The sequence below is a fragment of the Eubalaena glacialis genome, chromosome 19 (genome assembly GCF_028564815.1).
Source record: "Eubalaena glacialis isolate mEubGla1 chromosome 19, mEubGla1.1.hap2.+ XY, whole genome shotgun sequence".
NCBI classification, from domain to species: Eukaryota; Metazoa; Chordata; class Mammalia; order Artiodactyla; family Balaenidae; genus Eubalaena; species Eubalaena glacialis.
The window spans coordinates 13,812,383-13,835,539 of NC_083734.1; the positions used below are offsets into that span (position 1 = coordinate 13,812,383).

Below are 23,157 nucleotides of genomic sequence, written 5' to 3' on the forward strand. Positions count from 1 at the left end.
AAAGAACACCTGCTGCTGCAAACTGAGGAGCGGTGTGCACAAAGCTAGGTGAGAGGAGGGGCTTAGCCCTCTATCGCACAAATGGAGACTCTTCCTAAGTGATGCAACTTGATAGCGCAAAAAATAAAAATACAAGGGAGCAAAACAGCTCTCCGAGACTGAAAGCCCAAACCTCGAGTCTACATCCGGCGTTTTAAAGCCCGCAACAGCGGACCACCGCCTGGGAAAAGTTTACGAGCAGGTTGTGTGGAGACGCGGGCGCCGTGCTCTCGGAAGCGGGTGTAAATGACCCTCGCGGGAAGACACGAAGAGCCTCGCCCCGCCGGGCGAGGACACGCCCCCAAGGCGGGGACCGGAAGCGCTTGGTTCGGCCCGGAAGTAGTGCCGAAGTGGTACACGTGAGCAGCAGCATGGCGGCTCATCGCTCTGGCCCGCTTAAGCAGCAGAATAAAGCTCATAAAGGCGGGCGGCATCGGGGTCGGGGATCCGCGCAGCGGGACGGCAAGGGTAAGAAGGTAGGGTTGGAGGAAGAAGGGATGTTTAGTCGATATTAACTGCTTTTCTTCGTGCCCAGAATGAGCTCCTACCTACTCCGGCCTGGACCCCGCGCAAAGGCTCTGAGGAGAGCAGAGAGGGATCTCCTTTCTAGACCTACTAGTGCCCTGCGCAAGAGCCCTTTCTGGTCTCCCTCCAGGCCGTCTAGCACTGAAAACCCTAAGCAAGAAGGTGAGAAAAGATCTCAGCAAAGTGGACCAGAGGCATCGCGCCAGCCAGCTCCGAAAGCAGAAGAAGGAGGCGGTGAGAGGACCGGGGATTGGGGAATGGTGTGGCTTCACAACCGTTCTAGGCGGGTAATGCCTCGAACTAGAAAATGTGACCCTGGGAAGGGGCCTGGGAAGGGGCCAGGGATGGAGAGTAACCCTAGAGCACGTGTCAGGCGTGCTGGCCCAGACTCATGCTAGAGCGTTTTTTGCTTTGTTCCTAGCTCCTGCCCGCCTCCTTGGCATACGTGACACCTTTTACAAGAGAGATGCTGGTTGGAGGGTGGGGGTGGGCATCTGTACTGGTGGAAATGCAGTACCGAAACAAAGTACTGAAACATTGAGATGTTCTCTGATCCTTTCTTTCCTCAGGTTTTGGCAGAAAAGAGACAGCTCGGCAGCAAGGATGGCCCTCCTCATCAGGTACTGGTGGTTCCCCTGCACAACAGGATTTCCCTGCCAGAGGCCTTTCGACTGCTTCAGGATAGGGACACTGGAACAGTACACTTGAATGAATGGGGAAGCACCCATAGCTTTATGCTGTTAGGCCCCCGCTTGAAACATCGGTGGTTTTTTACATCTGCAAGGCCAGGTTAGAGCATACAATAATATTTTCTATCACTATGTTTTGTGTATTAGTGGTAATATTTTTTTAGTATAACGTGCTGATGTCAACCACCTCTTCCTACTGTCTTCTATTTCCAGGGGATCTGCACACTGTGTTAGACATGGCTAAAGTGGCTGATACCATCCTGTTCCTCCTTGATCCACTAGAAGGCTGGGATAGCACTGGGGATTACTGCCTTTCCTGCCTCTTTGCTCAGGGCCTTCCCACTTATAGTAAGTGAGTTGGGAGTATTGGAGGCCAAGGAAGGAAGTGAATTAGCATGTATAGTGCACTTACAATTTGCCAGACACTATGTCTGATGCTTGATACTATTGGAGGGTTGTACATGTATGGCCTTAACTTGGTCCATTGTTTACAAGTTCCCTATCAAGATGTCTTTTTATTTCTGGACTGCCCATTGCCCAGAGAAAGAAGAAGAATATGAAGTTTGGTTTTATTGTGAAATTTCTTTAGAGTAGCTGAGTGTTGGGTTTCCCAGTGATCTCTGGGCTCACAACTGAACTGTTAGCTTGTTTGTGAGCCACAGGGGGGATTTTCATATAGTGAAGCAACAAGTCATGATACCCTTTCTCTTTTGTTCACAGCATTAGCTGTCCAGGGGGTTTCGGGCTTCCCACTGAAGAAACAAACAGATGTCAGGAAGAAGCTAAGTAAAGCAGTGGAGAAGCGCTTTCCTGATGACAGACTCCTCCTGTTAGACACTCAACAGGAGGCAGGGATGCTGCTCAGGCAGTTGGCTAACCAAAAGCAACGGCATCTTGCCTTTCGAGATCGGCACGCCTACCTATTTGCTCATGCTGCTGACTTTGTGCCTAGTGAAGAGAATAACTTGGTGGGCACCTTGAAGATCTCAGGCTATGTTCGTGGGCAGGCTCTGAATGTAAATAGCTTGCTGCATATCATTGGACATGGTGATTTCCAGATGAAACAGATAGATGCCCCTATGGACCCTTTCCCTTTAAATCCTAGAGTGATCAAATCCCCAAAGGACCCAGGCATGGCAATGGAGGTAAGATTGGTCTTCTTAAAAACTATGTATTGTAGATTCATGTGTAAGCTGGCAGAGGATGGGAACTACAGAGAGGGTAGTCTGTCTGCACACTTGGACAACTATCCTAGTCCCTGGAGGTAACAGCTAGTTCGAAATAAGGCAGTAGTCAACTACAAATAAGTTGCTATATTCATATACTTATCCAGTACTTTGTAGATGCCTTGCATAGCAATTGGCTCTGAATTTATAGAAGGCACACAGGTTGTAGTCTCTTTCCCTAGACAACTTAATTAGGTAAGAAAAAAATGGCAAAGACCTGTGAAATAAAGATTAAGAAAGCATGGTTGAGGGCACACCTGCAGTGGAAGTTGAGAAAGAAGACTGGCAAGCTTCACAGAAGAGATGAGACTTGCGCTAGGTGTTGAGAAGGATGAACGTGATTTATGAGTTGAAAAGAGATGGAAGAATATCCTAGCAAATAAAGACAACATGAACCTAGGCAAAGTGATGGATCAAAGGGTTTCTTTGAACTCTGAAGATAACAGCTTGATGGGAGTAAGGTATGTAATAAAAAGGTAGGCATGAGACCAGATTATGAAAGGTCTCAAGAGCCAAGCAGAGGTATAGACCTAGAATGGTAGGAAATAGAACCATTTGAAAAATTCTGACAAGTTTTCACTTTCTATTCTTCTATTTGAGGACTATGTTATTTCTAGATCTTTCTGGTTATTATGTTAGATTTAGTAGATTTTTGGCTAATATTTAATTGACCATCAACTGTTTGGGTTTTCAGATTTGTGCTACAGATGCTGTAGCTGATATGGAGGAAGACCTGAAGGTCCTAATGAAGGCAGACCCTGACAGACAAGAATCTTTGCAAACAGAGGTTATCCCAGATCCAATGGAGGGGGAACAGACCTGGCCCACGGAGGAGGAGCTGAGTGAAGCAAATGGTTGGTGTTGGCAAACTTGAAATTCTGGCCTAGAATTGTGGGTTTTGTCTAGCTGCTCACAGTGAGGACCTTATAAGGTAGAGTAGGATGATGAAGTATTTGGAAGTCTTCTCTTACCTCCAAAGGCTGTATGTTTTCACTAAGCAAACATTGGACACAGCTTTATTTCGTTTCTCAAAATTACTTACGTTATTGTTTCCTAATGAACAGATAAACAACTTCTGATTTATTATAGGACTTATTTAGCTGTGTAAGTATTGCTAGTTCTGAGGCAGCTGAATTAAATTGGGAAGGAGTCTGTTCTATTTATAGTTCCTGCCAGAGTTCCTGGTATTGGTAGCAATATGTAATATCTTGCCTATGTGAGAATGCCCAAAGTAATAGGGGAGGGAAGGAGGTATATAATTTACTTAACTCATTTGGGCTTTTACAGACTTATTGAAGGAAAGTTCCAAGGTAGTAAAGAAGGTTCCCAAAGGAACATCCAGTTATCAAGCTGAATGGATTTTGGATGAGGATGGTGAAAGTGGTGGGGAAGGAGATGAGTATGATGATATGGAACATGAGGATTTTATGGAAGAGGAATCTCAGGTAAGGAAATGGGCCCTTGGGCAACTTCTATATACAGCCCCAAATGCAAGGCAAGGTGCATTCCTGACCTTAAGGGGTATGTGTGGTCAGTTTCTTAGGAACGACTTTGTTGCTGGGAATGAGACTTTGTTTTATAACTTAGTCTCTATTAGAATTGATACTGGTTTGGACTAGGTATCTAGTAGAATTATTTTAGCTCGATGGCCTTTAGGGTAGAGATGTGGGTTTCCTCTGAAATTGTAATCCTTCATTCTACAGGATGAGGGTAGTGAAAAGGAAGAAGAGGAGGAATGTGAAACTGTGACTATAGGAGAGTCCGTGCGTGATGATCTGTATGATGAGAAAGTGGATGAAGAGGCTGAGGGAAAAATGCTGGAGAAATATAAACAAGAAAGACTGGAAGAGATGTTTCCAGATGAAGTAGATACCCCCCGTGACGTGGCTGCTAGAATTCGGTTAGTCAACAAGTCTAAGATCAATCAGTATGTTTTTATTTAAAACTTACGTGGCTCAGAACTATGTCAGTGTGATGTAAAAGAAGAAAAATACATTGTTCTTGCTCCTGAAGGGCTAATACTATATGGGAAGGTAAGACAGACATACGGGAAACAATGTTCATGTTCTAGACTGTGTAGTACAGACTAATAATGTTATAGTACATTACTGAAGGAAATGCTGTGATTAATTAGCAAATGCTTCCTTTGGAGCTAAGACTCAAAGTATATAACATTTGGAGATTTGGGGAAGTTTGGGTAGAACAGTGAGAATAAAAGAATGAAGATGTAGATGATCCTGTTTGCTCTAAAGGTGAGTCCAGAGAGTTTATGCTGAATATTAGAGAGATAAGGCTTTTATCAGGACGATGCTAGTCAGGTTAAAGAGCCGCTCCCTGATATGCACCAGGGAGCCACTGTAAATACTTTTAAGAAGCTGGGGTTTGGTGCTGAAATACTTGTTTCAGGCTGTTTTGGAGTGTGGTTCTGATTTAAGCTGTTAGGTTATTTTGAGAGATAGTGAGTTCTTTTAAGCTAAAGCCTTAGGCATTTTATTTATTTACTTATTTATTTTTCAAAAACTAAAAAAAAAATTTTGTGTTTTTTTCTTTTTTTTTCTTCAAGCCTTAGCCATTTTAGAAGTGAGTTGAGTGAAACGGTTAAGTAGCACCATATAAATTTCACTATTAATTTCTTTAAAATATCCTCGGTGTTCTAGATTTCAGAAATACAGAGGCCTCAAGAGCTTCCGGACATCTCCATGGGATCCTAAGGAAAACCTCCCTCAAGATTATGCTCGGATCTTTCAGTTTCAGAACTTTATGAATACTAGGAGACGCATCTTTAAAGAGATTGAAGAAAAAGAGGTTGAAGGAGCTGAGGTATCTGCCTTCCTTTGTGCATCCCTATAATTTGTTTTTGTTTGCCAAGGTGCCCCCTCTACTCCTTCTGTTGGCATGACTACCTTAGTTTTGTGCTGCCTACAGCTGAATTAGAGGAGCTACTGAGTCACCGATAAGAGTGATATTGGGAACAAAGAGGTATCAGAGATGTTCACTGAAAAAGCTTAATCTAGGTAGTTGAGGCATCTGTGAAAGGCAGTCTTGAAGGGTGAGGATTGGCTTTATGGTAGTCTGAGAGACTTTTTAACATATTTGGAGAAATGCTTCATCATTATTGAGACCTTAAGGGTAATTGCATGATTGTTTTCTGCTTTCTTCTGGCAGGTTGGCTGGTATGTCACACTTCATGTCTCTGAAGTCCCTGTCTCAGTGGTTGAGCACTTCAGGCGAGGTGCACCCTTGATTGCATTTTCTTTACTACCTCATGAACAGAAGGTGAGTTAGCGTCTTGTGGGAAATGGGAGTTATGACACTTTCCAACCAGTTTTGTCTGGCAGTCTAAAGTTTTGTGTGACTGACATTTTGCTCATTGGGATGCAGAAGTCTGCCTTTATGATTAGAAGTCAGAGAGGATGACAGAGAAGTCGATGATGGTTTTACCCAACATGTCTGAACCTGTCTGATACATCTCAGTGACGTGATCTCTGTGTGGTTCTGAGACTTCTCTGAGATACGTACGTTTGTCAGGTCACACTTTAACAAAGGGTTGGCATCCATAAAAATAAACAGGGTTAGTGCCAAGGTATAGATCGTTTTTCTCTTGGTGGCCAGCAGTCATGTAGGTTGGGGTGTATGTGAGAGCTCTGGCCTTTTGGTCACTGTGAGTAAGGGTTGAGGCAAGAAGGGTCTTGAATGAGTGTGGTTTAGAGGTGTGTGATGAGTGAGTGACTTGTAGGCACTGATTTTGTGGCAGATGTTGAGCTCTTGCATGTTAGACATGGGAAGGTCACCTAGTGTAGCAGGGACATGAAAGCTCTGAAAACCAGCATATTTTCTATTTGAATGCCAGTTGTTGGTGAAGGTAAAAGGTGAATTTGTGTCTCTTCATCTACACTCCACCATAAATTAGTATTGTCAGTTCTTAGAGTGAATCTAATCTGCTGGTTTGGTTTGCCTTCTTGCAGGTTAGGCTCTTCTATTCCTGTTGTGAAGCTCTGTTTTTCTATTTGGTCCCCAGATGTCAGTACTTAATATGGTGGTGAGCCGGCACCCTGGCAACACTGAACCTGTGAAAGCTAAAGAGGAGCTGATCTTCCACTGTGGATTCAGGCGCTTCCGAGCCTCACCTTTATTCTCTCAGCACACTGCAGGTAAGCAGTAGGGAAGCTTCTCGGTTCTTGTCCATCTTACTGTCTTTTAGGGGACTGAGATTTGGGGAGAGGTGCAGAATACACCATTTCAAACTCTCAGTCTCTGGGTTAGAGGTATTTTCAGTACTCTGGTTTAGGAGCCAATGATGTTTCCATTCAAAGTGTCTGAACCTGTCTGAAGCATCCCAGTGATGCAACCTCTGTGTGGTGCTGAGGCTTCTCTGCCATGAGTATTTGCTGCAGAGGAGGTTTTGGATAGGAGTTGGCTGCTTTCTAGAGATGATGTGTCATGGAACCCTTGGCATCCGTTGTGCCAGTGGCCGTGTGGGTGAAGGCTAGGGGTGGCCCTCAGTTGGATAAAGCAGAGTGTGTGGCTTCTGAGATGTTGAGACTGCATGAGAATTTAGAGAGTGGTGACCAGGAATACTTTTATGACAAAAAACGATTGTGCTCTTACGTATTAGGAGTGGGAAGATGTTTGCATTAACTTGGGGGCTTCTGAACATTACCTACACTCTCAACTCTCAGCAATGGCTGGAGGAAGGTGATAAAGGCAGCGTTAATGGATGCTCTGGATAATTTCTTTTCTCACCAGCCATGCTGTCTAAATGAAGGATTAATTTCTCTTTCCCTTAAAATATTTTGTTTCCCTATAACATTCAGTATTAAAAAGGGGGGAGGGTTTCGTTGAAGGTAAAGACAAGATCTAGATAGTCCTCAAGAAGAGATTAGTAAAGTTTGGCCCTTGGGCCAAATCTGTCCCACTGCTTGTTTTGTTAAGTAAAGTTTTGTTGGAACACAGTTGTGCTTTTTTGTTTAATTTTTTAAAAATGTCTGTGGCTGTTTTTGTGCTACAGTGAGAGTTGAGTAGTTGGAACAGAGTCTATATGGCCACAAAGCCTAAAGTATTTACTATCTGACCATTTACAGAAAATGTTTGCCAATCCTTGGCTCAAGACTAAGAGCTGTTGAATTAGTGGAGTGTTTTTTTGTAAAGCACTGATTCTCAAATGAGGTAGGGGGTGATGTGTATCAGAATCACCTGGAGAACTTTTTCCAACCCCAAAATATAGTTTAAGCTCCAAGATTCTACCTCCAGTTGAAAAATCACTGATAGGATTGGGTTGTATCTTTCAGTTGTATTGAGGCCAGAAAATGTTTGGAGGACTAGTGGGATAAAGAAACACTAGTTGCCTTAGGTTTAAGAGTTGCAGTGATACCGCTTTTCACAGGCCTCTGGATTACCTATTGTTTCTCAAAATATTTTTTGGGTTTTATTTTTTTAACCTTTATGGCAGCGGATAAACATAAATTTCAGAGATTCCTGACTGCTGACTTGGCCCTGGTGGTGACAGTATATGCCCCTATCACTTTTCCTCCTGCATCTGTGCTGCTTTTCAAACAGAACAGCAATGGTAAGTTGAGTTCACAGAGGTGAATAGGCCAATAGGCCTGTGGGTCCTTAATAAGATTAACTGCTTTCTGTATTTATATTTGGGGGCCAAATGGCACAAAAAAGGTAATGATGGTTCTCAAAATATCCCAATCTCAGGGCTTCCCTGGTGGCGCAGTGGTTGAGAATCTGCCTGCCAATGCAGGCGACACGGGTTCGAGCCCTGGTCTGGAAAGATCCCACATGCCGCGGAGCAACTGGGCCCGTGAGCCACAATTACTGAGCCTGCGCGTCTGGAGCCTGTGCTCCGCAACAAGAGAGGCCGCGATAGTGAAAGGCCTGCGCACCGCGATGAAGAGTGGCCCCCGCTTGCCACAACTAGAGAAAGCCCTCGCACAGAAATGAAGACCCAACACAGCCATAAATAAATTAAAAAAAAAAAAAAAAATCCCAATCTCAGCCTCATATTGGGTCTGAGGCAAGGATGACAAATGGGGTTTTATCTTGCTTGCAAACCGTAGCTAATTGGTAGAGGCTGCTCAGAGTGCTATATTTAGGGTAGGTTCTGAGGATAGGCTCAGCAGGAATATCACTTAGTGATCTTTGCCATGAACCCAGGAGGGGCAGCATAGTACATCCCTATTTTGTTTCCCTAAGATCTCGCATAGGTCTTTAAATGGACTGGACAATAAATGAAGGCTTTGACCTATGGACTCCTGCTGCTCTGCTTTTGCCCCTTAGGAATGCACAGCCTCATTGCCACAGGCCATCTGTTGTCAGTGGATCCAGACAGAATGGTCATCAAGAGAGTTGTTCTGAGTGGTCATCCTTTCAAAATTTTTACTAAGATGGCAGTGGTGCGTTACATGTTCTTCAACAGAGGTAGGTGTGACGGGTGGGATCCAATTGCCTTTGTGGGATGAAGGTTGGATTCATATATTATGGATAAATGTTTCATCTTGGTCTTCTGTGTGTTTGATTCTAAGAGGATGTGCTGTGGTTTAAACCGGTGGAACTGAGAACAAAGTGGGGCCGTAGGGGACACATCAAGGAGCCTTTAGGTAAGAGAATGTGGGATTTGGGATCTTGTCTAGATTTCCCCAGGGCTACTAAATGACTATTGGGTTAGACCACTGCTTTAAAATTTCCTATTAAATTTGACCAACTCGTGCTGTTTTCTTTGTAGGTACTCATGGCCACATGAAGTGCAGTTTTGATGGGAAGCTAAAATCTCAGGACACGGTACTGATGAACCTCTATAAAAGAGTTTTCCCCAAATGGACTTATGATCCATACGTACCAGAACCAGTACCTTGGGTGAAAAGTGAGATTTCTTCAACAGTGCCTGAAATGGACATGGAATAATGGATTCAGTGGGATTCTGTCTCATTGCTACTAGTTAGCACTCTAGGGTTGGGAGCCTGTAGGTTGTGATTGGGCAGTTTATGTTTTCTACTTAAGCCTACTTAAGGTCTCCTGCTCCTTTTAGCAGAAGACTTTTCTTGGCCTTGACAAGGTATCTCAGTTAAGTATGGATGTTTTTCTATTGCAACTTAGTCCAAAAAACTATTAAAACTTACTGAAATATACATTCTCTATTAGGATTTTGAAAGCTTTTTAAGAGGGGAAGATAGGAAGTTGACAATGACCAGGAGACAAAATTTCCAAGTGTCTAGACACTGAATCCCTTTTCTTCCTTTTGCACATATTAAACAGAAACAGATTGCTAAAGAGCTGGCTTTTCAGCCTGCTTCACCCAAGTTAGGGAAGTTAAGTCTACATTTCCACCACTGAGCACAATACAAATGTTCTTTACTTCTGCGGAAACTGTTTGAAAATGCTGAGACAGCACAGCGGCCACTCCAACACCAGCTGTAGGTTCAATAAGCAATTTCATCCTCTCCCACACCAGCTGGGTTGCATACTGTTGGTATAGAAGGGAGTAAGAATTAGTGAAATGGGAAAAGGGGAAAGAGCCTAGTTGGTTGGCCTTTATAATTAAAGGCCAGATGGGGATATAATATGCCCCGTCTGAATTTTCCTATTGCTATGTGTTTGTGCTTGCCAATGAAGGGCAGGGCTTTTTTCATTCTAACTCTGCTTCTACGGTCTTAATACATCTAGGGCACCCTCCTACGTGTCATGAAATCACCTAGTTGAGTCCCTAGTGTGTGAGTTGCTACTTACAACAGGAGGGTGTTTTGCCTAAGAAGTTGCTCCATTCTTTTGTTATTTCCTTTCCTCTTGGGGCCTCACCTTAATTTCATCCTCTGTGACAGTGAAGACGTCATCCACGAGGTCCCTTATAATAGGCCAGGTGTTTAAGCCAATGCTGGATCTGACACCATCTGCTATGGTTTCTGGAGGATAGGGATTGGGGGTCAGTTCCCCTTTCAGTTTGGACTGGTAGCAGTCATTTGCGTTCAAGGGTTCAGCAGCATATACCTTGACACCAGGTCTCAGAGCCTAGGAAGAGGAATATCAGATAGCTTACAACTAGCCACAGCATTTTGCCTGCATGCTTGCAGTAAAATGATTAGTACAGTTAACATATTTCTGCCCAAGAGGCTTTCTTTTAATCGATGTAATGGAAATAAGGCCTTTAAGCACTTGAAATTGTTTTCCACTCTGGCCTCGGTTGCCTAGATCACAGCTGGTTCTGCTGGTAACTTGGGAAAAGAGTAGCCACTGACTTGGATGGTAGGTTGGTGAGATGGAATTCAGAGGACTGTGAGGGTGCCGCTCATTGTAATGGCTTTTGTGCTGAAAGTTTTCATTAAGAAAAGGGTAGTGAGGGACTTCCCTGGCGGTCCAGTGGTTAAGACTCCACGTTTCCACGGCAGGGGGCACAGGTTCAGTCACTGGGAACTAGGATTCCGCATGCTGCGCGGCCAAAAAAAAGAAAAAAGGGTAGTGATGAAGAGAAGGGCCTTCTATCTCAAGTGCCAAGGGATGATTAGAAGGAATAGCAATCTGGGGGAATGTTGAGCAAGTATTCACAATGTACTATGATGTAAAATAAACTCTTCTATGCCTGAAGTGGGGAGTCCTCCAGAAGCTGTTTTCTTACCTTAACTGTAACTGCTATTCCAGCAACCATTCCTCCTCCTCCTACAGGTACCACCAGTGCATCTACCAAGGGAACCTGTAGTGAAAAGAATATAAAGTATAAATAGGTCTATTAATAACCAGTTTTATATGTACATATAAAATAATTGGTTCTACGGCCAAACAGCATTACCAGTAAGTAGCTAAACAAGAACTAACTAAGCTTTTACCTGGTTTAGGACTTCCATGGCAATTGTCCCTTGCCCAGCTATCACTGCAGGCTCCTGGTTGGGATGTACCATGATGCCTTTTGTTTCTTCCACAATTCTTTTTGTAACATTTTCTCTGGACTGAAAGAGTACATTAATTTAGCTTACTTTATTTGTATTTAATAGAGTTCCCAACAAGTTAGATTCAGTCATTTAACACTTTATTTGCCATCTACTTTTTTCAGAATTTGTTTTGGCACTGGGGATATAACTGAACAAAACAGTCCCTGCACTCAGTGGAGTTATGTTCTAATATGGTGAGGAGGGGTGGGATATAAGTAAATATATGGTATGTCTAAATGCTTTGGAGAAAAATGAATTTATTTTATATAGGGTGCTCGGGAAGGGCCACTGGTAAAGTGACATTTTAATAGATTTGAACAAGTCCTGTGTATCTCCAGAATATTCCAGGGAAAGAGTAACAGCAAGTACAAAGACTACAGAGAGGAGTGCTCGGCTCTCTGAGAAACTAAGTGTGGTTGGTGTGGAGTGTTTGGAGGAGAGTAATAGTGGGAGATGAAGTCAGAAAAATAGTAATGAGCCAGTTCATCTGGGCCATAGATGATTGCAAGAACTTTGGTTTCCACTGTGTATGAGATGGGAAACCACTGGAGGATTTTGGGCTGACAGACAAATTCTGACTTACTAAATGGATAGCTCTGGTTGCTCTTTTGGAAATAAGACTCGTGGGGCAAGGGTGGAAGCAGAGACCAATTAGGAGGCTACTGAATCTAGGTGAGGACTGACATTGGTTTGAATCAGGGTGGTGATGGTAGAGGCTGTTAGAAGTAGTTGGATTGGGCTTCTCTGGTGGCGCAGTGGTTAAGAATCCGCCTGCCAATGCAGGGGACACGGGTTCCAGCCCTGGTCCGGGAAGATCCCACATGCCACAGAGCAACTAAGCCAGTGCACCACAACTACTAAGACTGCTCTCTGGAGCCTGCGAGCCACAACTACTGAAGCCCGCGCGCCTAGAGCCCGTGCTCCGCAACAAGAGAAGCCACCACAATGAGAAGCCTGCGCACCGCAACGAAGAGTAGCCCCCGCTCGCCGCAACTAGAGAAAGCCCGTGCGCAGCAACAAAGACCCAACGCAGCCAAAAATTAATTAATTAAAAAAAAAAAAGTAGTTGGATTATGGAAATGTTTTGAAAGTAGGACTAAGATTTGGATGTGGGGTATCAGAGCTTTCAAAGGTGACTCCATGTTTTGAGGATAATGAAGGATAAAAGTTGCCATTTACTGAGATGGGGAAGACTGGAGGTGGAACAGTATTAAGATGAGGAGTTTGGTTTTAGACAGTAAGGTTGAGATGCCTATTAAGGCACCCAAGTGGGAATGTACAAGTCCTGGTTAAGAGCAAAGTTCAGGGCTGGAGTTAGAGTGTAGGTGATATTTTAAACTATGAGACTAATGAGATCATCTGAGTGAGTGTAGGTAGAGAAAAGGTCGTGCGTGCCAACACCTAGAGAAACAACAAAGGAGACAGAAGCTGCAGCCAGTAAGGTAGGAAGAGAAGTTTCATTTTACTATGAAAGCTGTTAAGGTGGTACTGAACATTGCTCTCTTCCTTACCTCGTCACTCTGTTCACTGTATACTATAGAGGCTCCATAGCCTTGTATCGCCAATTTTTTACAGTTGGGAGCTGTTTCGGGCACTACAATATAAGCAGGAATCCCTGGGAGGGAGAAGCATGTTTAGTTAGTACAAATCAGAATTTAGGATAGAAATTTATGTTCAGTTTGCTTGTAATCAGGGACTTGGAAATTTATTCCCACAGCTATCACCAACCTCACTGAAAGTTAAGGCTACTTTTCCAGTCGTCTCTGATGAGCCTACCCAGTACCCTGCGAAATTAATCAAGTACCTTGCAATTTGGCAGCATAGGAGAGAGCCTGGCCATGGTTTCCACTGCTGTGAGTAACAACAGCTTTGGGCTTCTCTTCTGAAGTGGCAGAAATCAAGCCTCTGATTGCATTAAGGGCACCACGAATCTGGAAAAGAGGAATGGTGAATTAATATATTTGGTTAAAAATTCTTTTCAAAAAACCAAGGAGCTTTTTTACATTTTTCTCTTCCAATACTGCACATCCACTCCATGACTAAATCTTACTGAGTCTATCTCCTAAATATCTCATGTTCATCTTGGCCACTACCTTGGTGAGGCCTCATTTCTCAACTTGGTAGCACCAAATCTCAGCTGATCCTGCCTCAAGGATTATTCTCATCTAATAGTTCCACTAGATTAGGAAAGTGAGCTTTTAAAAAACAAACGTTACCTTTTTCATTGATTGCCTATTTTGTAAGAAAAGTACAAATCCCTTACAAGCTGCAGCCTTTCTAAACATATCTACCTCTACCGTTGTAGCCATCCTAAATTGCCTCTAGTTTCCATCCTACCAGGTTAGCTCACAACTCTGTACCTTTTGGCATGCTGATGCCTCTACCTGTAGTTCTTTCCCCCCACTCCCTGATCTGGCTAAAAGTACTCATCCTATAAAACTTGGATCAAACAACACCTGGTTCAACCTCCTTGTTCTCCCAGGCAAAATTAGGTACTTCATTTGTTTCCATGGCCCTTGTTTGTATCTCTTTTAAGACACTTGTCATCAACCTATTTTGTCTTCCCCTGCAAGTATGGATACGGTGCAAGGCCTAGTGTACATACACCTAGTATAGTTAGTGAAAATAAGTGCTTGATGCGTGATGAATGAAAAATAAACCATGGCAGAAGCAAAGGGCAAAAGAGAATGGAGACGTTTTTGTTTGTTTAAAATAAAAGTTCTCAGTTAATGGGTATGGAAAAAGGTAAATTCCTGAAATCCTAAAGCTACCACTTAATGGGTACTAACAATACCTGTTAGGCACAGTGCAAAATGCAGCTTTTCAGATTTTTACCTGAATGGATCTTAAAGTTCAACTAACGGTCAGAAAATTCTGGTAACAAATCAGCACAGAAATCTATCTGTATGCATAGGAGAGGCACTGATGTATTTTGTAGAAAAAGGTCCTGTTATATGAGGGTTGAGCTAGGGTTAGATCGTTTATATTCATAGTAAGGTATAAACAAATAGTAAGTTGACAAAGTGAATGCTTCAACTTGGCTATATACAGGGTGATCACACGTGTCCAGGTTGATGACTGTGGTCTCGGTTTAATCGTTACAAGTTCCCCCTTTTCATTCACAAACATGTCCTAGTTTGGATAGTAAATTATATGTGATCACCTTAATTATACGGAATTTTGAGATTGTGTAAAAGTGGCTCTTGTCAATGCCATGCTGCTAAGTAACCAGGACTTGAGCAAAGGAAAATTTCTACAACCCTTTCTTTAGCTGTAAAAAGATATTAATTGTACCTACCTCACTGGGTGGTCAAGAGAATCAATGTGGCTTGAAAAGAAACATGATACACTATCAAAAGGGATTGTTACCTTAAAAGATCCAGTTTTCTGGAAGAGTTCACATTTGAAGAAAAGATTGCGCCCTGTTACTTGATTCAAAATGGAGCTTGTTAGCACTGGTGTGAGGTGGATAAAATCTCGAATGTTGATATGTGCTTTTTCAACATCAGCAAAGGAGATGCAGTACTGATCACACATGGTTCTGAAACCCAGGAATAAGAGAGGGGTCAAAGCAAGCCTAGACAATGTGTTTAATGAAGATTTTGAAAATGCATAACACAGACCTATGGAATGTACACCACCAAGAGTGAACCATAATGTAAACTATGGACTTTGGTGCTAATGGCATGTCAATGTAGGTTCAGCTGTAACAAATATACCACTCTGGTGGGGGATGCTGATAATGGGGGAGGCTATACATGTGTGGGGGCCGGGAGTATATGGCAAATTTCTGTTCCCATCAATTTTGCTGTGAAACTTAAACTAAAACAAACAAACAAAAAAACCCAAAAAACAACCAAACAAAAATCTTAAGAAAAAAAAAAAAGAAAATGCATAACATAGGAAAATAGACTCAGGGCCTGTGGTGTTAATGTGGGGACTGTCTCCATTACTGGGGTCCAGAATCTCTGCATAAGGGAACTTCTCTTGAAGCTGAGTTTCTTGGTGTATAAGTTTGCTCTGTTGAAACCTCATAGGAGATAACTGGTGATGATTATGGAAGGCTTAAAGCTCAGCCCTCACCCCTACCATCCATCTCTTGGCACTGCCACTGGTCTCTACATTTTCATGATTGTGAAGCTTGAATAAACTGGGTTCAAAATCTGCTACACATTTTTATTTAAAAAAAATATTTCACAATTTACCAAGGGGAAAAATTGCCTACAATCCTACCATCTTAATAAATTATGTTCACTATGTTTCCTTCTGTTTTTTCAATATACATATATGACAGTTAAAATCAAACCATAAATAACATTTTTACTCCTTTTCCATTTGGCTCATTCTTCAAAGTTTTCATAATTATAATTTTCAGTAACTGTATTATGCTTCCACTTTTTACTATTTTTACTGTAGTGTTTAAACATGAAGTTTCTCTTTATTTTTCCTTATTAACAAAGGTAATGTATGTTCAATAGAAAAACAATTTAATCTGCTTTCCTCTCCAAAGACAATTGGCTACTGAAGCTCTGTTGTCCCTCTTTCCAGGCCCACATACATATGCAGACAAAACTTTTTTGACAGGTTTGTTAACTTGCTTTTTTCAGACAATATATCTATGAATCTTTGCTATCAATAGATATATTTATGTGACTTTTTATTTTTATTTTATTTGATGTGGAACATTTTTTAAAGTCTTTATTGAATTTGTTATAATATTGCTTCTGTGTTTTGTTTTGTTTTTTTTGGCCGCGAGGCATGTGGTATCTTAGCTCCCTGACCAGGGATTGAACCCGCATCCCCTGCATTGGAAGGCGAAGTCTTAACCATTGGACTGCCAGGGAAATCACTATGTGATTTCTAGTGAAATGACTTACTAGTACTTCTTTTTACAAAAATACCATAGTTTTAGATAACTCTGTTGTTGAACATTTAGATTTCCTTTTTTGTTTTTTTTGGCTATGATAAATAATGATGTAATGAACAGCCTTGTTGCAAGCTCTCTGTTTATCTCTATACATGCTTTGAGTAGATTCCACCAGTGGTATTTTACATTAAAAGGCATACACACTTCTAAGGCTTTTGATACCACTGCCAAACTGATCTCCAGAGGAGTTATAGATTATATCAATTTATACTCCAACAGCACTTTCTAAGGAATGACTATTTTCCTTCACCCTTACTGTATCATTCTTATCTGTCAATTTAATGAAGTATGTCTAGTAGTTTACATTTCTTTAATTACTAGTGACTGAACTTTTTTTTTTTTTATTGAAGTTAGGTTGATTTACAATGTTGTGTTAATTTCTGCTGTACAGCAAAGCGATTCGGTTATACATATACATACCTTCTTTTTCATATTCTTTTCCATCATGGTTTATCACAGGATATTTAGCATAGTTCTCTGTGCTGTAGGACCTTGTTGTTTATCCATTCTTTTTTGTTTATATATAAATTTATTTATTTATTTATGGCTGCGTTGGATCTTCGTTGCTGCACTTGGACTTTCTCTAGTTGGCAGCGAGCAGGGGCTACCCTTCGTTGCGGTGCCCGAGCTTCTCATTGCGGTGGCTTCTCTTGTTGCGGAGCACAGGCTCTAGGCATGTGGGCTTCAGTAGTTGTGGCTCACGGGCTTTAGAGCATAGGCTCAGTCGTTGCAACACACGGGCTTAGCTGCTCCGCGGCATGTGGGATCTTCCCGGACCAGGGATCAAACCCGTGTCCCCTGCATTGGCAGGCGGATTCTTAACCACTGTGCCACCAGGGAAGTCCCTGAACATTTTTTCTGTATACTTACTGGCCACTAATTCTTTTGTGAATCTTTAACATACCATTTACTGACTGAATCATCCTTTCCTTTGAAATACATTTATAAAAAATTAAATATCTATTAATGCTTGGGGCTTTTCTGGATTTAGTATTTTGTTCCATTGATCAGACTGCCAATTCCTTTCCCAGTTGTTCATTGTATTAATACGTTCTTCCCTGATTTCTCTTTCTAAAATTTATTGGCTTTTCTCACACACCAATTCTTCCAAATGAATTTCAGAAATCCTTTACCAAGGTTGCAGAAATTCCACTGTACAATCTACAAATGAATTGGGGGCATGATTGACATTTAAAAATATTGAGTCTCCCCATCCATTAACATGGGTGTCTTTTAATTTAGTAAAGTCTTTTTGTTTTAGGTTTCTTAGTAAACTTATCATAATGTATTTATGCCCTGTATAGATCTGATTAAATTTATGCCTAAGTATATTTTTGTTGCTTTTGAGATAAGGCATTTTTAAAATTAGATTTTTAAACTGCTTACTGATGATGTATACGAAAGCTAATAATTTTTGTATATTTATCATGTAATAGGATACTTTACCAGATTATCTTGTTAGATCTAATAGTTTTACAGTTTATTCTCTAAACAATCATGCTATCTGCAAATAAAGATAATTTGTCTTTATCTTAAAAATGTACCTCTCGTAACTTTTTCAATGACTTCATAGTTACTGGTTTATATGGATTTGCCATCTCCTCCTGAATTAATTTCAGTAATCTTTTTTTGTAAAATCACTTAATTTAAATTTATTAGTATAAAGCTGTACATATTAATATTTCTAAGTATTTTTCATATCTGTGGTATTCATTCATTCAACAAATTTGAGCACCTTCTGTGTCAGATACTGTTTGATCTGGGGATATAGTATTAGCAAAGTAGACTTGTTCCTCCTCTCATAAAGATTACAATGTATTGGAGAGGTGTCTAACAAATAATCCAATTAAATATGTATTTACAAACATTGATGTGTTAACTTAGGGAAGTGTATTATGATAGGATACTATAGTGGGAGGCCTTATTTAGATCAGTGAAGGAGGTCAATGAAGACCCTCTATGTAGAAGTGAATTTTTATTATTTTGTGAATAATTAGTTTTTTTTTTCTTGAGAAGTAAAATTAAATTATGACCTAAAAGATGAATGGGCAGAGTAGTGGGGAAAGTGTTTCAGGTAGAGGGAATAATAATATTATGTGAAGGCTTTAAGGAGGGAAAGAGATTGGCATTTTCCAGGAATTAAAAGGTCAGTGTATCTGAAAATGTGATCAATGGGAAATGTGATAAGAGATAAGGAGAGTGAAGTTGGCAGAGTCTAGATCATAAGGGACCATGACTCATGGAATATTTTTTTGGCCGCACCTCACGGCATGCAGAACTTCGCAGACCAGGGATTGAACCCACGCCCCCGGCAGTGGAAGCGTGGAATCTTAACCAATGGACTACCAGGGAAGTCCATGGATTTTTTTTTAAGAGCAATAAAATGCCATTGGACTTGTGGTTACCAGGGGAGGGGGTGGGGAGGGATAAATTGGGAGATTGGGACTGACATATACACACCATTATATATAAAATAGATAACTAATAAGGACCTACTGTATAGCAGAGAATGCTACTCAATACTCTGTAATGACCTATATGGGAAAGAATCTAAAAAAGAGTTCACTTTGCTGTACAGTGGAAACTAACACAACATTGTAAATCAACTATACTCCAATAAAAATTTTTTTTAAAATGCCATTGGAGAATTCTGAGCAGGTAAGTGACATGTTAGAATCCATATTTACAGAAAATCACTTGCTACATTGCAATGAATGAAAAGGAAAGAGATAAGAGTGGAATCAAGGTATCCAGTTATGAAGTATTACAGTTGTCCACACGAAAAACAACAGGGGGGCTTGTATGGTGAAAGTGGAGGTAGAAAAAAATAATCATTCAAGATACATTTTGGAAAAACAAACCCATCGAAAAATGGGCGAAGGACTTGAATAGACATTTCTCCAAAAAAGATATACAAAGGGCCAACAAGCACATGAAAGGATGCTCAACATCACTAATCATTAGAGAAATGCAAATCAAAACCACAATGAGATACCACCTTATGCCTATTAGGATGGCTACTATTTAAAAAAACCCCAAACTCGGAAAATAACAGGTGTTGGCAGGATGTAGAAAAACCGGAGTCCTTGTGCACTGTTGGTAGAAATGTAAAATGGTGCAGTTGCTGTGGAAAACAGTATGGTAGTTCCTCAAAAAATTAAACAGTATTACCATATGATCCAGCAATTCCACTTCTGATTATATACCCAAAAGAATTCAATGAGGGTCTCAAAGACATATTTGTACACCTATGTTCATAGCAGCATTATTCGTAATAGCCAAAAGGTGGAAGCAACCCACGTATCCAGCGACAGATAAATGGATAAACAAAATGTGATATATACATACAATGAAATATTATTTAGCCTTAAAAAAGGAAATTCTGACATGTGCTATAACATGGATGAATCCTGGGGATATTCTGACAATTGAAATAAGCCAGTCACAAAAAGACGAATACCATGTGGTTACACTTATGTGAGGTACCTAGAGTAGTCAAATCCATAGAAAGTAGAACGGTGATTGTAAGAGGCTGTGGGGAGGAGGGGGCAATGGGAAGTTGTTGTTCAATGGGTATAGTTTCAGTTTTGCAAGATGAAAAGAGTTTTGGAGATTGGTTGTACAACAATGTGAATGTACTTAACACTACTGAACTGTACACTTAAAAATGGTCATGATGGTATATTTCATGTTACGTGTATTTTACTGCAATTAAAAAACACACACGCACATACATTTTGGAGATTATAATTAGTTAGACCTCTTGGTTACGAGTGATAAAACCCCAATTTGAACTGGCTTAGGCACAAGAGGGAGGTGATGAGAATTTACTGGCTCATGGAATCCAAGGAAGAGTTGAACCATGGGAAGGGCAGGAACATGGCACATCAGGAACAACTGGAACTAGGGACTTTGAGATTTTCCAGGACTTTCTCATTGTTTCTCACCTCTGCTGCTTTCTGCATGTCGGCTTCATTCTTTTCACTGCAGACCAGCTGGTTCCACATGGCAGGACACATAGCTGCTGACAGCTCCTGTGTTTTACATTTTACGGCTTCCAAACTGGAGAGGGATTTTCTTTTTTTTCTTAGTTTCAGTTAAAAAAATTCTGGGTAGGGACTCTGATTGGCCCATCCAGGCCCAAGACCAGTGGCCAAGGGTGTGAGGTCATTTAAGACAATACTATGCAATAGAAGTATTTACAGAAACATGAAACAGAAACAATGATTTCTATAACATAATATCAAATATATACATTTAAAACACATACATATACAAAACAATACTATATATTATTCAGATACATGTATATCCAAGGACATGTATCAAACACATTAGAGTGGCTACTGAAGGAAGAGGGAAGGAACATGACTGGGAATTGGAATGAAGGAAAAAAAGATAAAATGAGAAAGGCCTTGTTGATGATAATGTGAACTGAACAGCAGGACTGCCTCAAATCTCTGCACCTGAGGGAAAAATAGAAGCAAATGAAGGGAGTAAAAGAGGAAAGAAAGGAAAAAAGGAAATAGAAAAAGGAAAAGAGAAAGTACTTCTGAGTGAGAGTAAGGGACAGTTTTCAAGAGAAAAGGAAGGGGAAAATGTTGAGGTGATGAACTCCATACGTCACCACTACAGATATAAAAGAGACATATCCTGATATTGGATTGAATGTGGGGACTGAGGGCGAGGGAGGTGTCAAGGATAACTCCTGGGTTTCGACTTAGATGGTGGTATAATTTACTGAGATATAAGGCTGGCAAAGAAACAAATATTTTAGGGGAAAATCAGAGATTTGATGAGCTAAGTTTGCATTACCTATGAAGCATTTGGTAGGAAGTCTTTTGAATTTTCAAAATTTTTTGCCAGAAATGTGTCTATTTTAATGTCTATTTTTGAAGAATGAGTGCTTCAATTTATCAAGTGCTGTTCTTTTTCCTTTATTATTTCTGATTTTATCTTTATTTCTTCCTTCTATTTTTATTTTCTTTTTCTACCCTTGTTGAATACGTAGCTTATTAACTTTCATTTTTACTTATTTATTTATTTATTTGGGCGTGCTGTGCAGCTTGTGGGATCTTAGTTCCCTAACCAGGGATCGAACCCGGGTCCTCGGCAGTGAGAGCTTGGAGTCCTAACCACTGGACTGTCAGGGAATTCCCAAGATAACCATTTAAAAAAGTTTGGTATGTATTCTTCCACATCTTTTTTGATGTATTTATATAGAAATTTACATATGCAATAAATGGTTTTGCTGCACTCAGACAGAACCATACTCTATATCTTGTTCTGCAATTGGCTTAAAAAATTAACAATGTATCTTGAATATATCAGCACATATTTTTATTCTTTAAACTCAGCTTTCATTGTGATACAGGTCTAAATATGGTTGTCTTTTCACTTATTTCCACCTGGTATTTCGTGAACCCTTTAAATCTGAGGGTTGAATTTAAGTCTTAAATCCAAATTTTCCATCAACTTAGTAAATTTTCTTCTATTATATATTTGATTATTGCTCCTCCTCAGGCAGTTCTGTTATCACCTTCTGGACTCATATTTGATTATTAGTTTTCCGGATCCATTCTCCATATCTCGTACCTTTACCTCTCAATAGTTTCTATCTATTATATTTTCCCTCTGAGTTCTCATAAAATTTTTTGAGCTGGTTTAACTTTTGGCATATCTCATCTGCAGCTCATTGATACTGCTGTATTAATTTGGCAATGGTGTTTTTCCTAAGAAAGTTTTCTTCAGATTATTTTTCCATTGAAAAAAAAAACTGTTGCCATGTCCTCGTCAATTTCACTATGAAAACAAATTAGTTTTAAACATTTTTTTCCTATTTCTTTCATATCTGTTTTAAAGATTGCCATTTGCTCTGACCACTCCAATCACTCCCCTTCTTTTGTTATCTATTGACTTTCTCCATCTGTTGAGAACTTCGTGGAGGCGAAGCGTCTGCCACCTAATATGAATTGAATGAGTTGTCAGAGATTGTTTAAATCTTTTAGGCCCAGTCTAAGGAATAATCGGTAACTATTCTTTGATGGTGTAGAGGTCCAATAGGTTGTGCGGGACTGGGAAGGAGCAAGAGGTGGAGGGAAGCGGCCTTGCAAGAGGAGGGAGTTCCACCACAGTTCTGAACACGGGGCTCATGAACAAACAGGTAAAGTACCAGTATTCAGATCCAGTTACATTTTAAAGATGAAAAAAAAAAAAAAAATCAACCTGAGATTCAGGAAAGTCAAGTAATTTTTCCCAGAATCCACAGTGGTACAGAAATTCCCAAATCGACTCATAACACCTCCTGACTTATTTCCACACAACCCCTTCCCTCAGCAAGAGCCATCTATACTGTATTTAAAAAAAAAAAAAAGTCACGAAGTTTGGGACGTAGATTGCCATAAAGGAAAAGACTTTTGAGTCTCTGGTAATTATCGATTGTGTCACCCTGGGCAATTTGCTACGGTTCTGTGGGATTCAGTTTCCTCATCTTAAAAAAAGAAAAAATAAATAAATAAAAGGGGCATAATACTAACTATCCTACAAGATCTTGAAGGTCGCAGAGTAAAAGGCTGGGGCACTAGTCCGGGCCTGTGGCGGGAGACCCTGGCCTAAGATGACGGGAAACGGCCGGACGGTGAAGGCCCCCGTCAACCCGAGCCCCAGGCTGGTACTGGTGTCCTCGAAGGCCACCACGGCAGCAAGAGCAGCCACCGCAGCGAACGCCCGCCTTGCCTGGCCTGGCTCGGCCGGGTCAGACCTCACCTCACCTCCCAGGCGCCGCGCCTCCAACTCCAGCTTCAGCGCACCTTCCCGGCCACACCTTT

General features: G+C 40.9%; 2 protein-coding genes and 2 non-coding genes across 7 annotated transcripts; 3 read left to right on the plus strand and 1 right to left on the minus strand.

The window, feature by feature from the left end:
* The first annotated feature begins 394 nt into the window (after nucleotides 1-394).
* TSR1 (TSR1 ribosome maturation factor) lies at nucleotides 395-11,062 on the plus strand. 4 transcript variants are annotated; one of them, XM_061175745.1, is made up of 15 exons: nucleotides 395-507; nucleotides 695-798; nucleotides 1,134-1,353; nucleotides 1,467-1,601; nucleotides 1,974-2,398; nucleotides 3,174-3,333; nucleotides 3,767-3,924; nucleotides 4,183-4,379; nucleotides 5,137-5,299; nucleotides 5,645-5,755; nucleotides 6,498-6,630; nucleotides 7,929-8,045; nucleotides 8,765-8,905; nucleotides 9,010-9,084; nucleotides 9,210-11,062. In XM_061175745.1, the coding sequence occupies exons 1-15, from the start codon at nucleotides 411-413 to the stop codon at nucleotides 9,386-9,388; spliced, it is 2,415 nt and encodes an 804-aa protein (XP_061031728.1). In that variant the 5' UTR covers nucleotides 395-410; the 3' UTR covers nucleotides 9,389-11,062. The 4 variants fall into 4 exon arrangements, with proteins under 4 accessions (XP_061031728.1, XP_061031731.1, XP_061031729.1 ...); XM_061175748.1 differs by having other exon boundaries at nucleotides 415-515; nucleotides 1,134-1,184; XM_061175746.1 differs by having other exon boundaries at nucleotides 429-507; nucleotides 575-798; nucleotides 1,134-1,184.
* On the plus strand, nucleotides 5,897-5,991 carry LOC133081002 (small nucleolar RNA SNORD91 family). Its single transcript, XR_009698678.1, has one exon. It is a non-coding gene; the product is annotated as a small nucleolar RNA SNORD91 family (small nucleolar RNA).
* Nucleotides 6,763-6,857, plus strand: LOC133081000 (small nucleolar RNA SNORD91 family). The gene has a single exon (XR_009698676.1). It is a non-coding gene; the product is annotated as a small nucleolar RNA SNORD91 family (small nucleolar RNA).
* Nucleotides 9,605-23,156, minus strand: SRR (serine racemase). Its single transcript, XM_061175749.1, has 9 exons — nucleotides 23,101-23,156; nucleotides 20,278-20,512; nucleotides 14,773-14,944; nucleotides 13,208-13,334; nucleotides 12,915-13,018; nucleotides 11,302-11,421; nucleotides 11,094-11,168; nucleotides 10,280-10,489; nucleotides 9,605-9,947 (listed from the first exon to the last, which is right to left on the minus strand). The coding sequence occupies exons 2-9, from the start codon at nucleotides 20,304-20,306 to the stop codon at nucleotides 9,750-9,752; spliced, it is 1,035 nt and encodes a 344-aa protein (XP_061031732.1). The 5' UTR covers nucleotides 20,307-20,512; nucleotides 23,101-23,156; the 3' UTR covers nucleotides 9,605-9,749.
* Nucleotide 23,157: the final 1 nt, after the last annotated feature.

Coding starts and splice junctions, on each gene's coding strand:
- TSR1 (XM_061175745.1), top strand. CDS start 411: ATGGCGGCTCATCGCTCTGGCCCGCTTAAGCAGCAGAATAAAGCTCAT. Junction 5,300..5,644: donor AAGAGGTTGAAGGAGCTGAG/GTATCTGCCTTC, acceptor TTCTTCTGGCAG/GTTGGCTGGTATGTCACACT. Junction 8,046..8,764: donor TTTCAAACAGAACAGCAATG/GTAAGTTGAGTT, acceptor TTTGCCCCTTAG/GAATGCACAGCCTCATTGCC.
- SRR (XM_061175749.1), bottom strand. CDS start 20,306: ATGAAGCCGACATGCAGAAAGCAGCAGAG. Junction 13,335..14,772: donor AGAAAACTGGATCTTTTAAG/GTAACAATCCCT, acceptor CCTCTTTTCCAG/ATTCGTGGTGCCCTTAATGC. Junction 13,019..13,207: donor CTATGCTGCCAAATTGCAAG/GTACTTGATTAA, acceptor TCTCCCTCCCAG/GGATTCCTGCTTATATTGTA.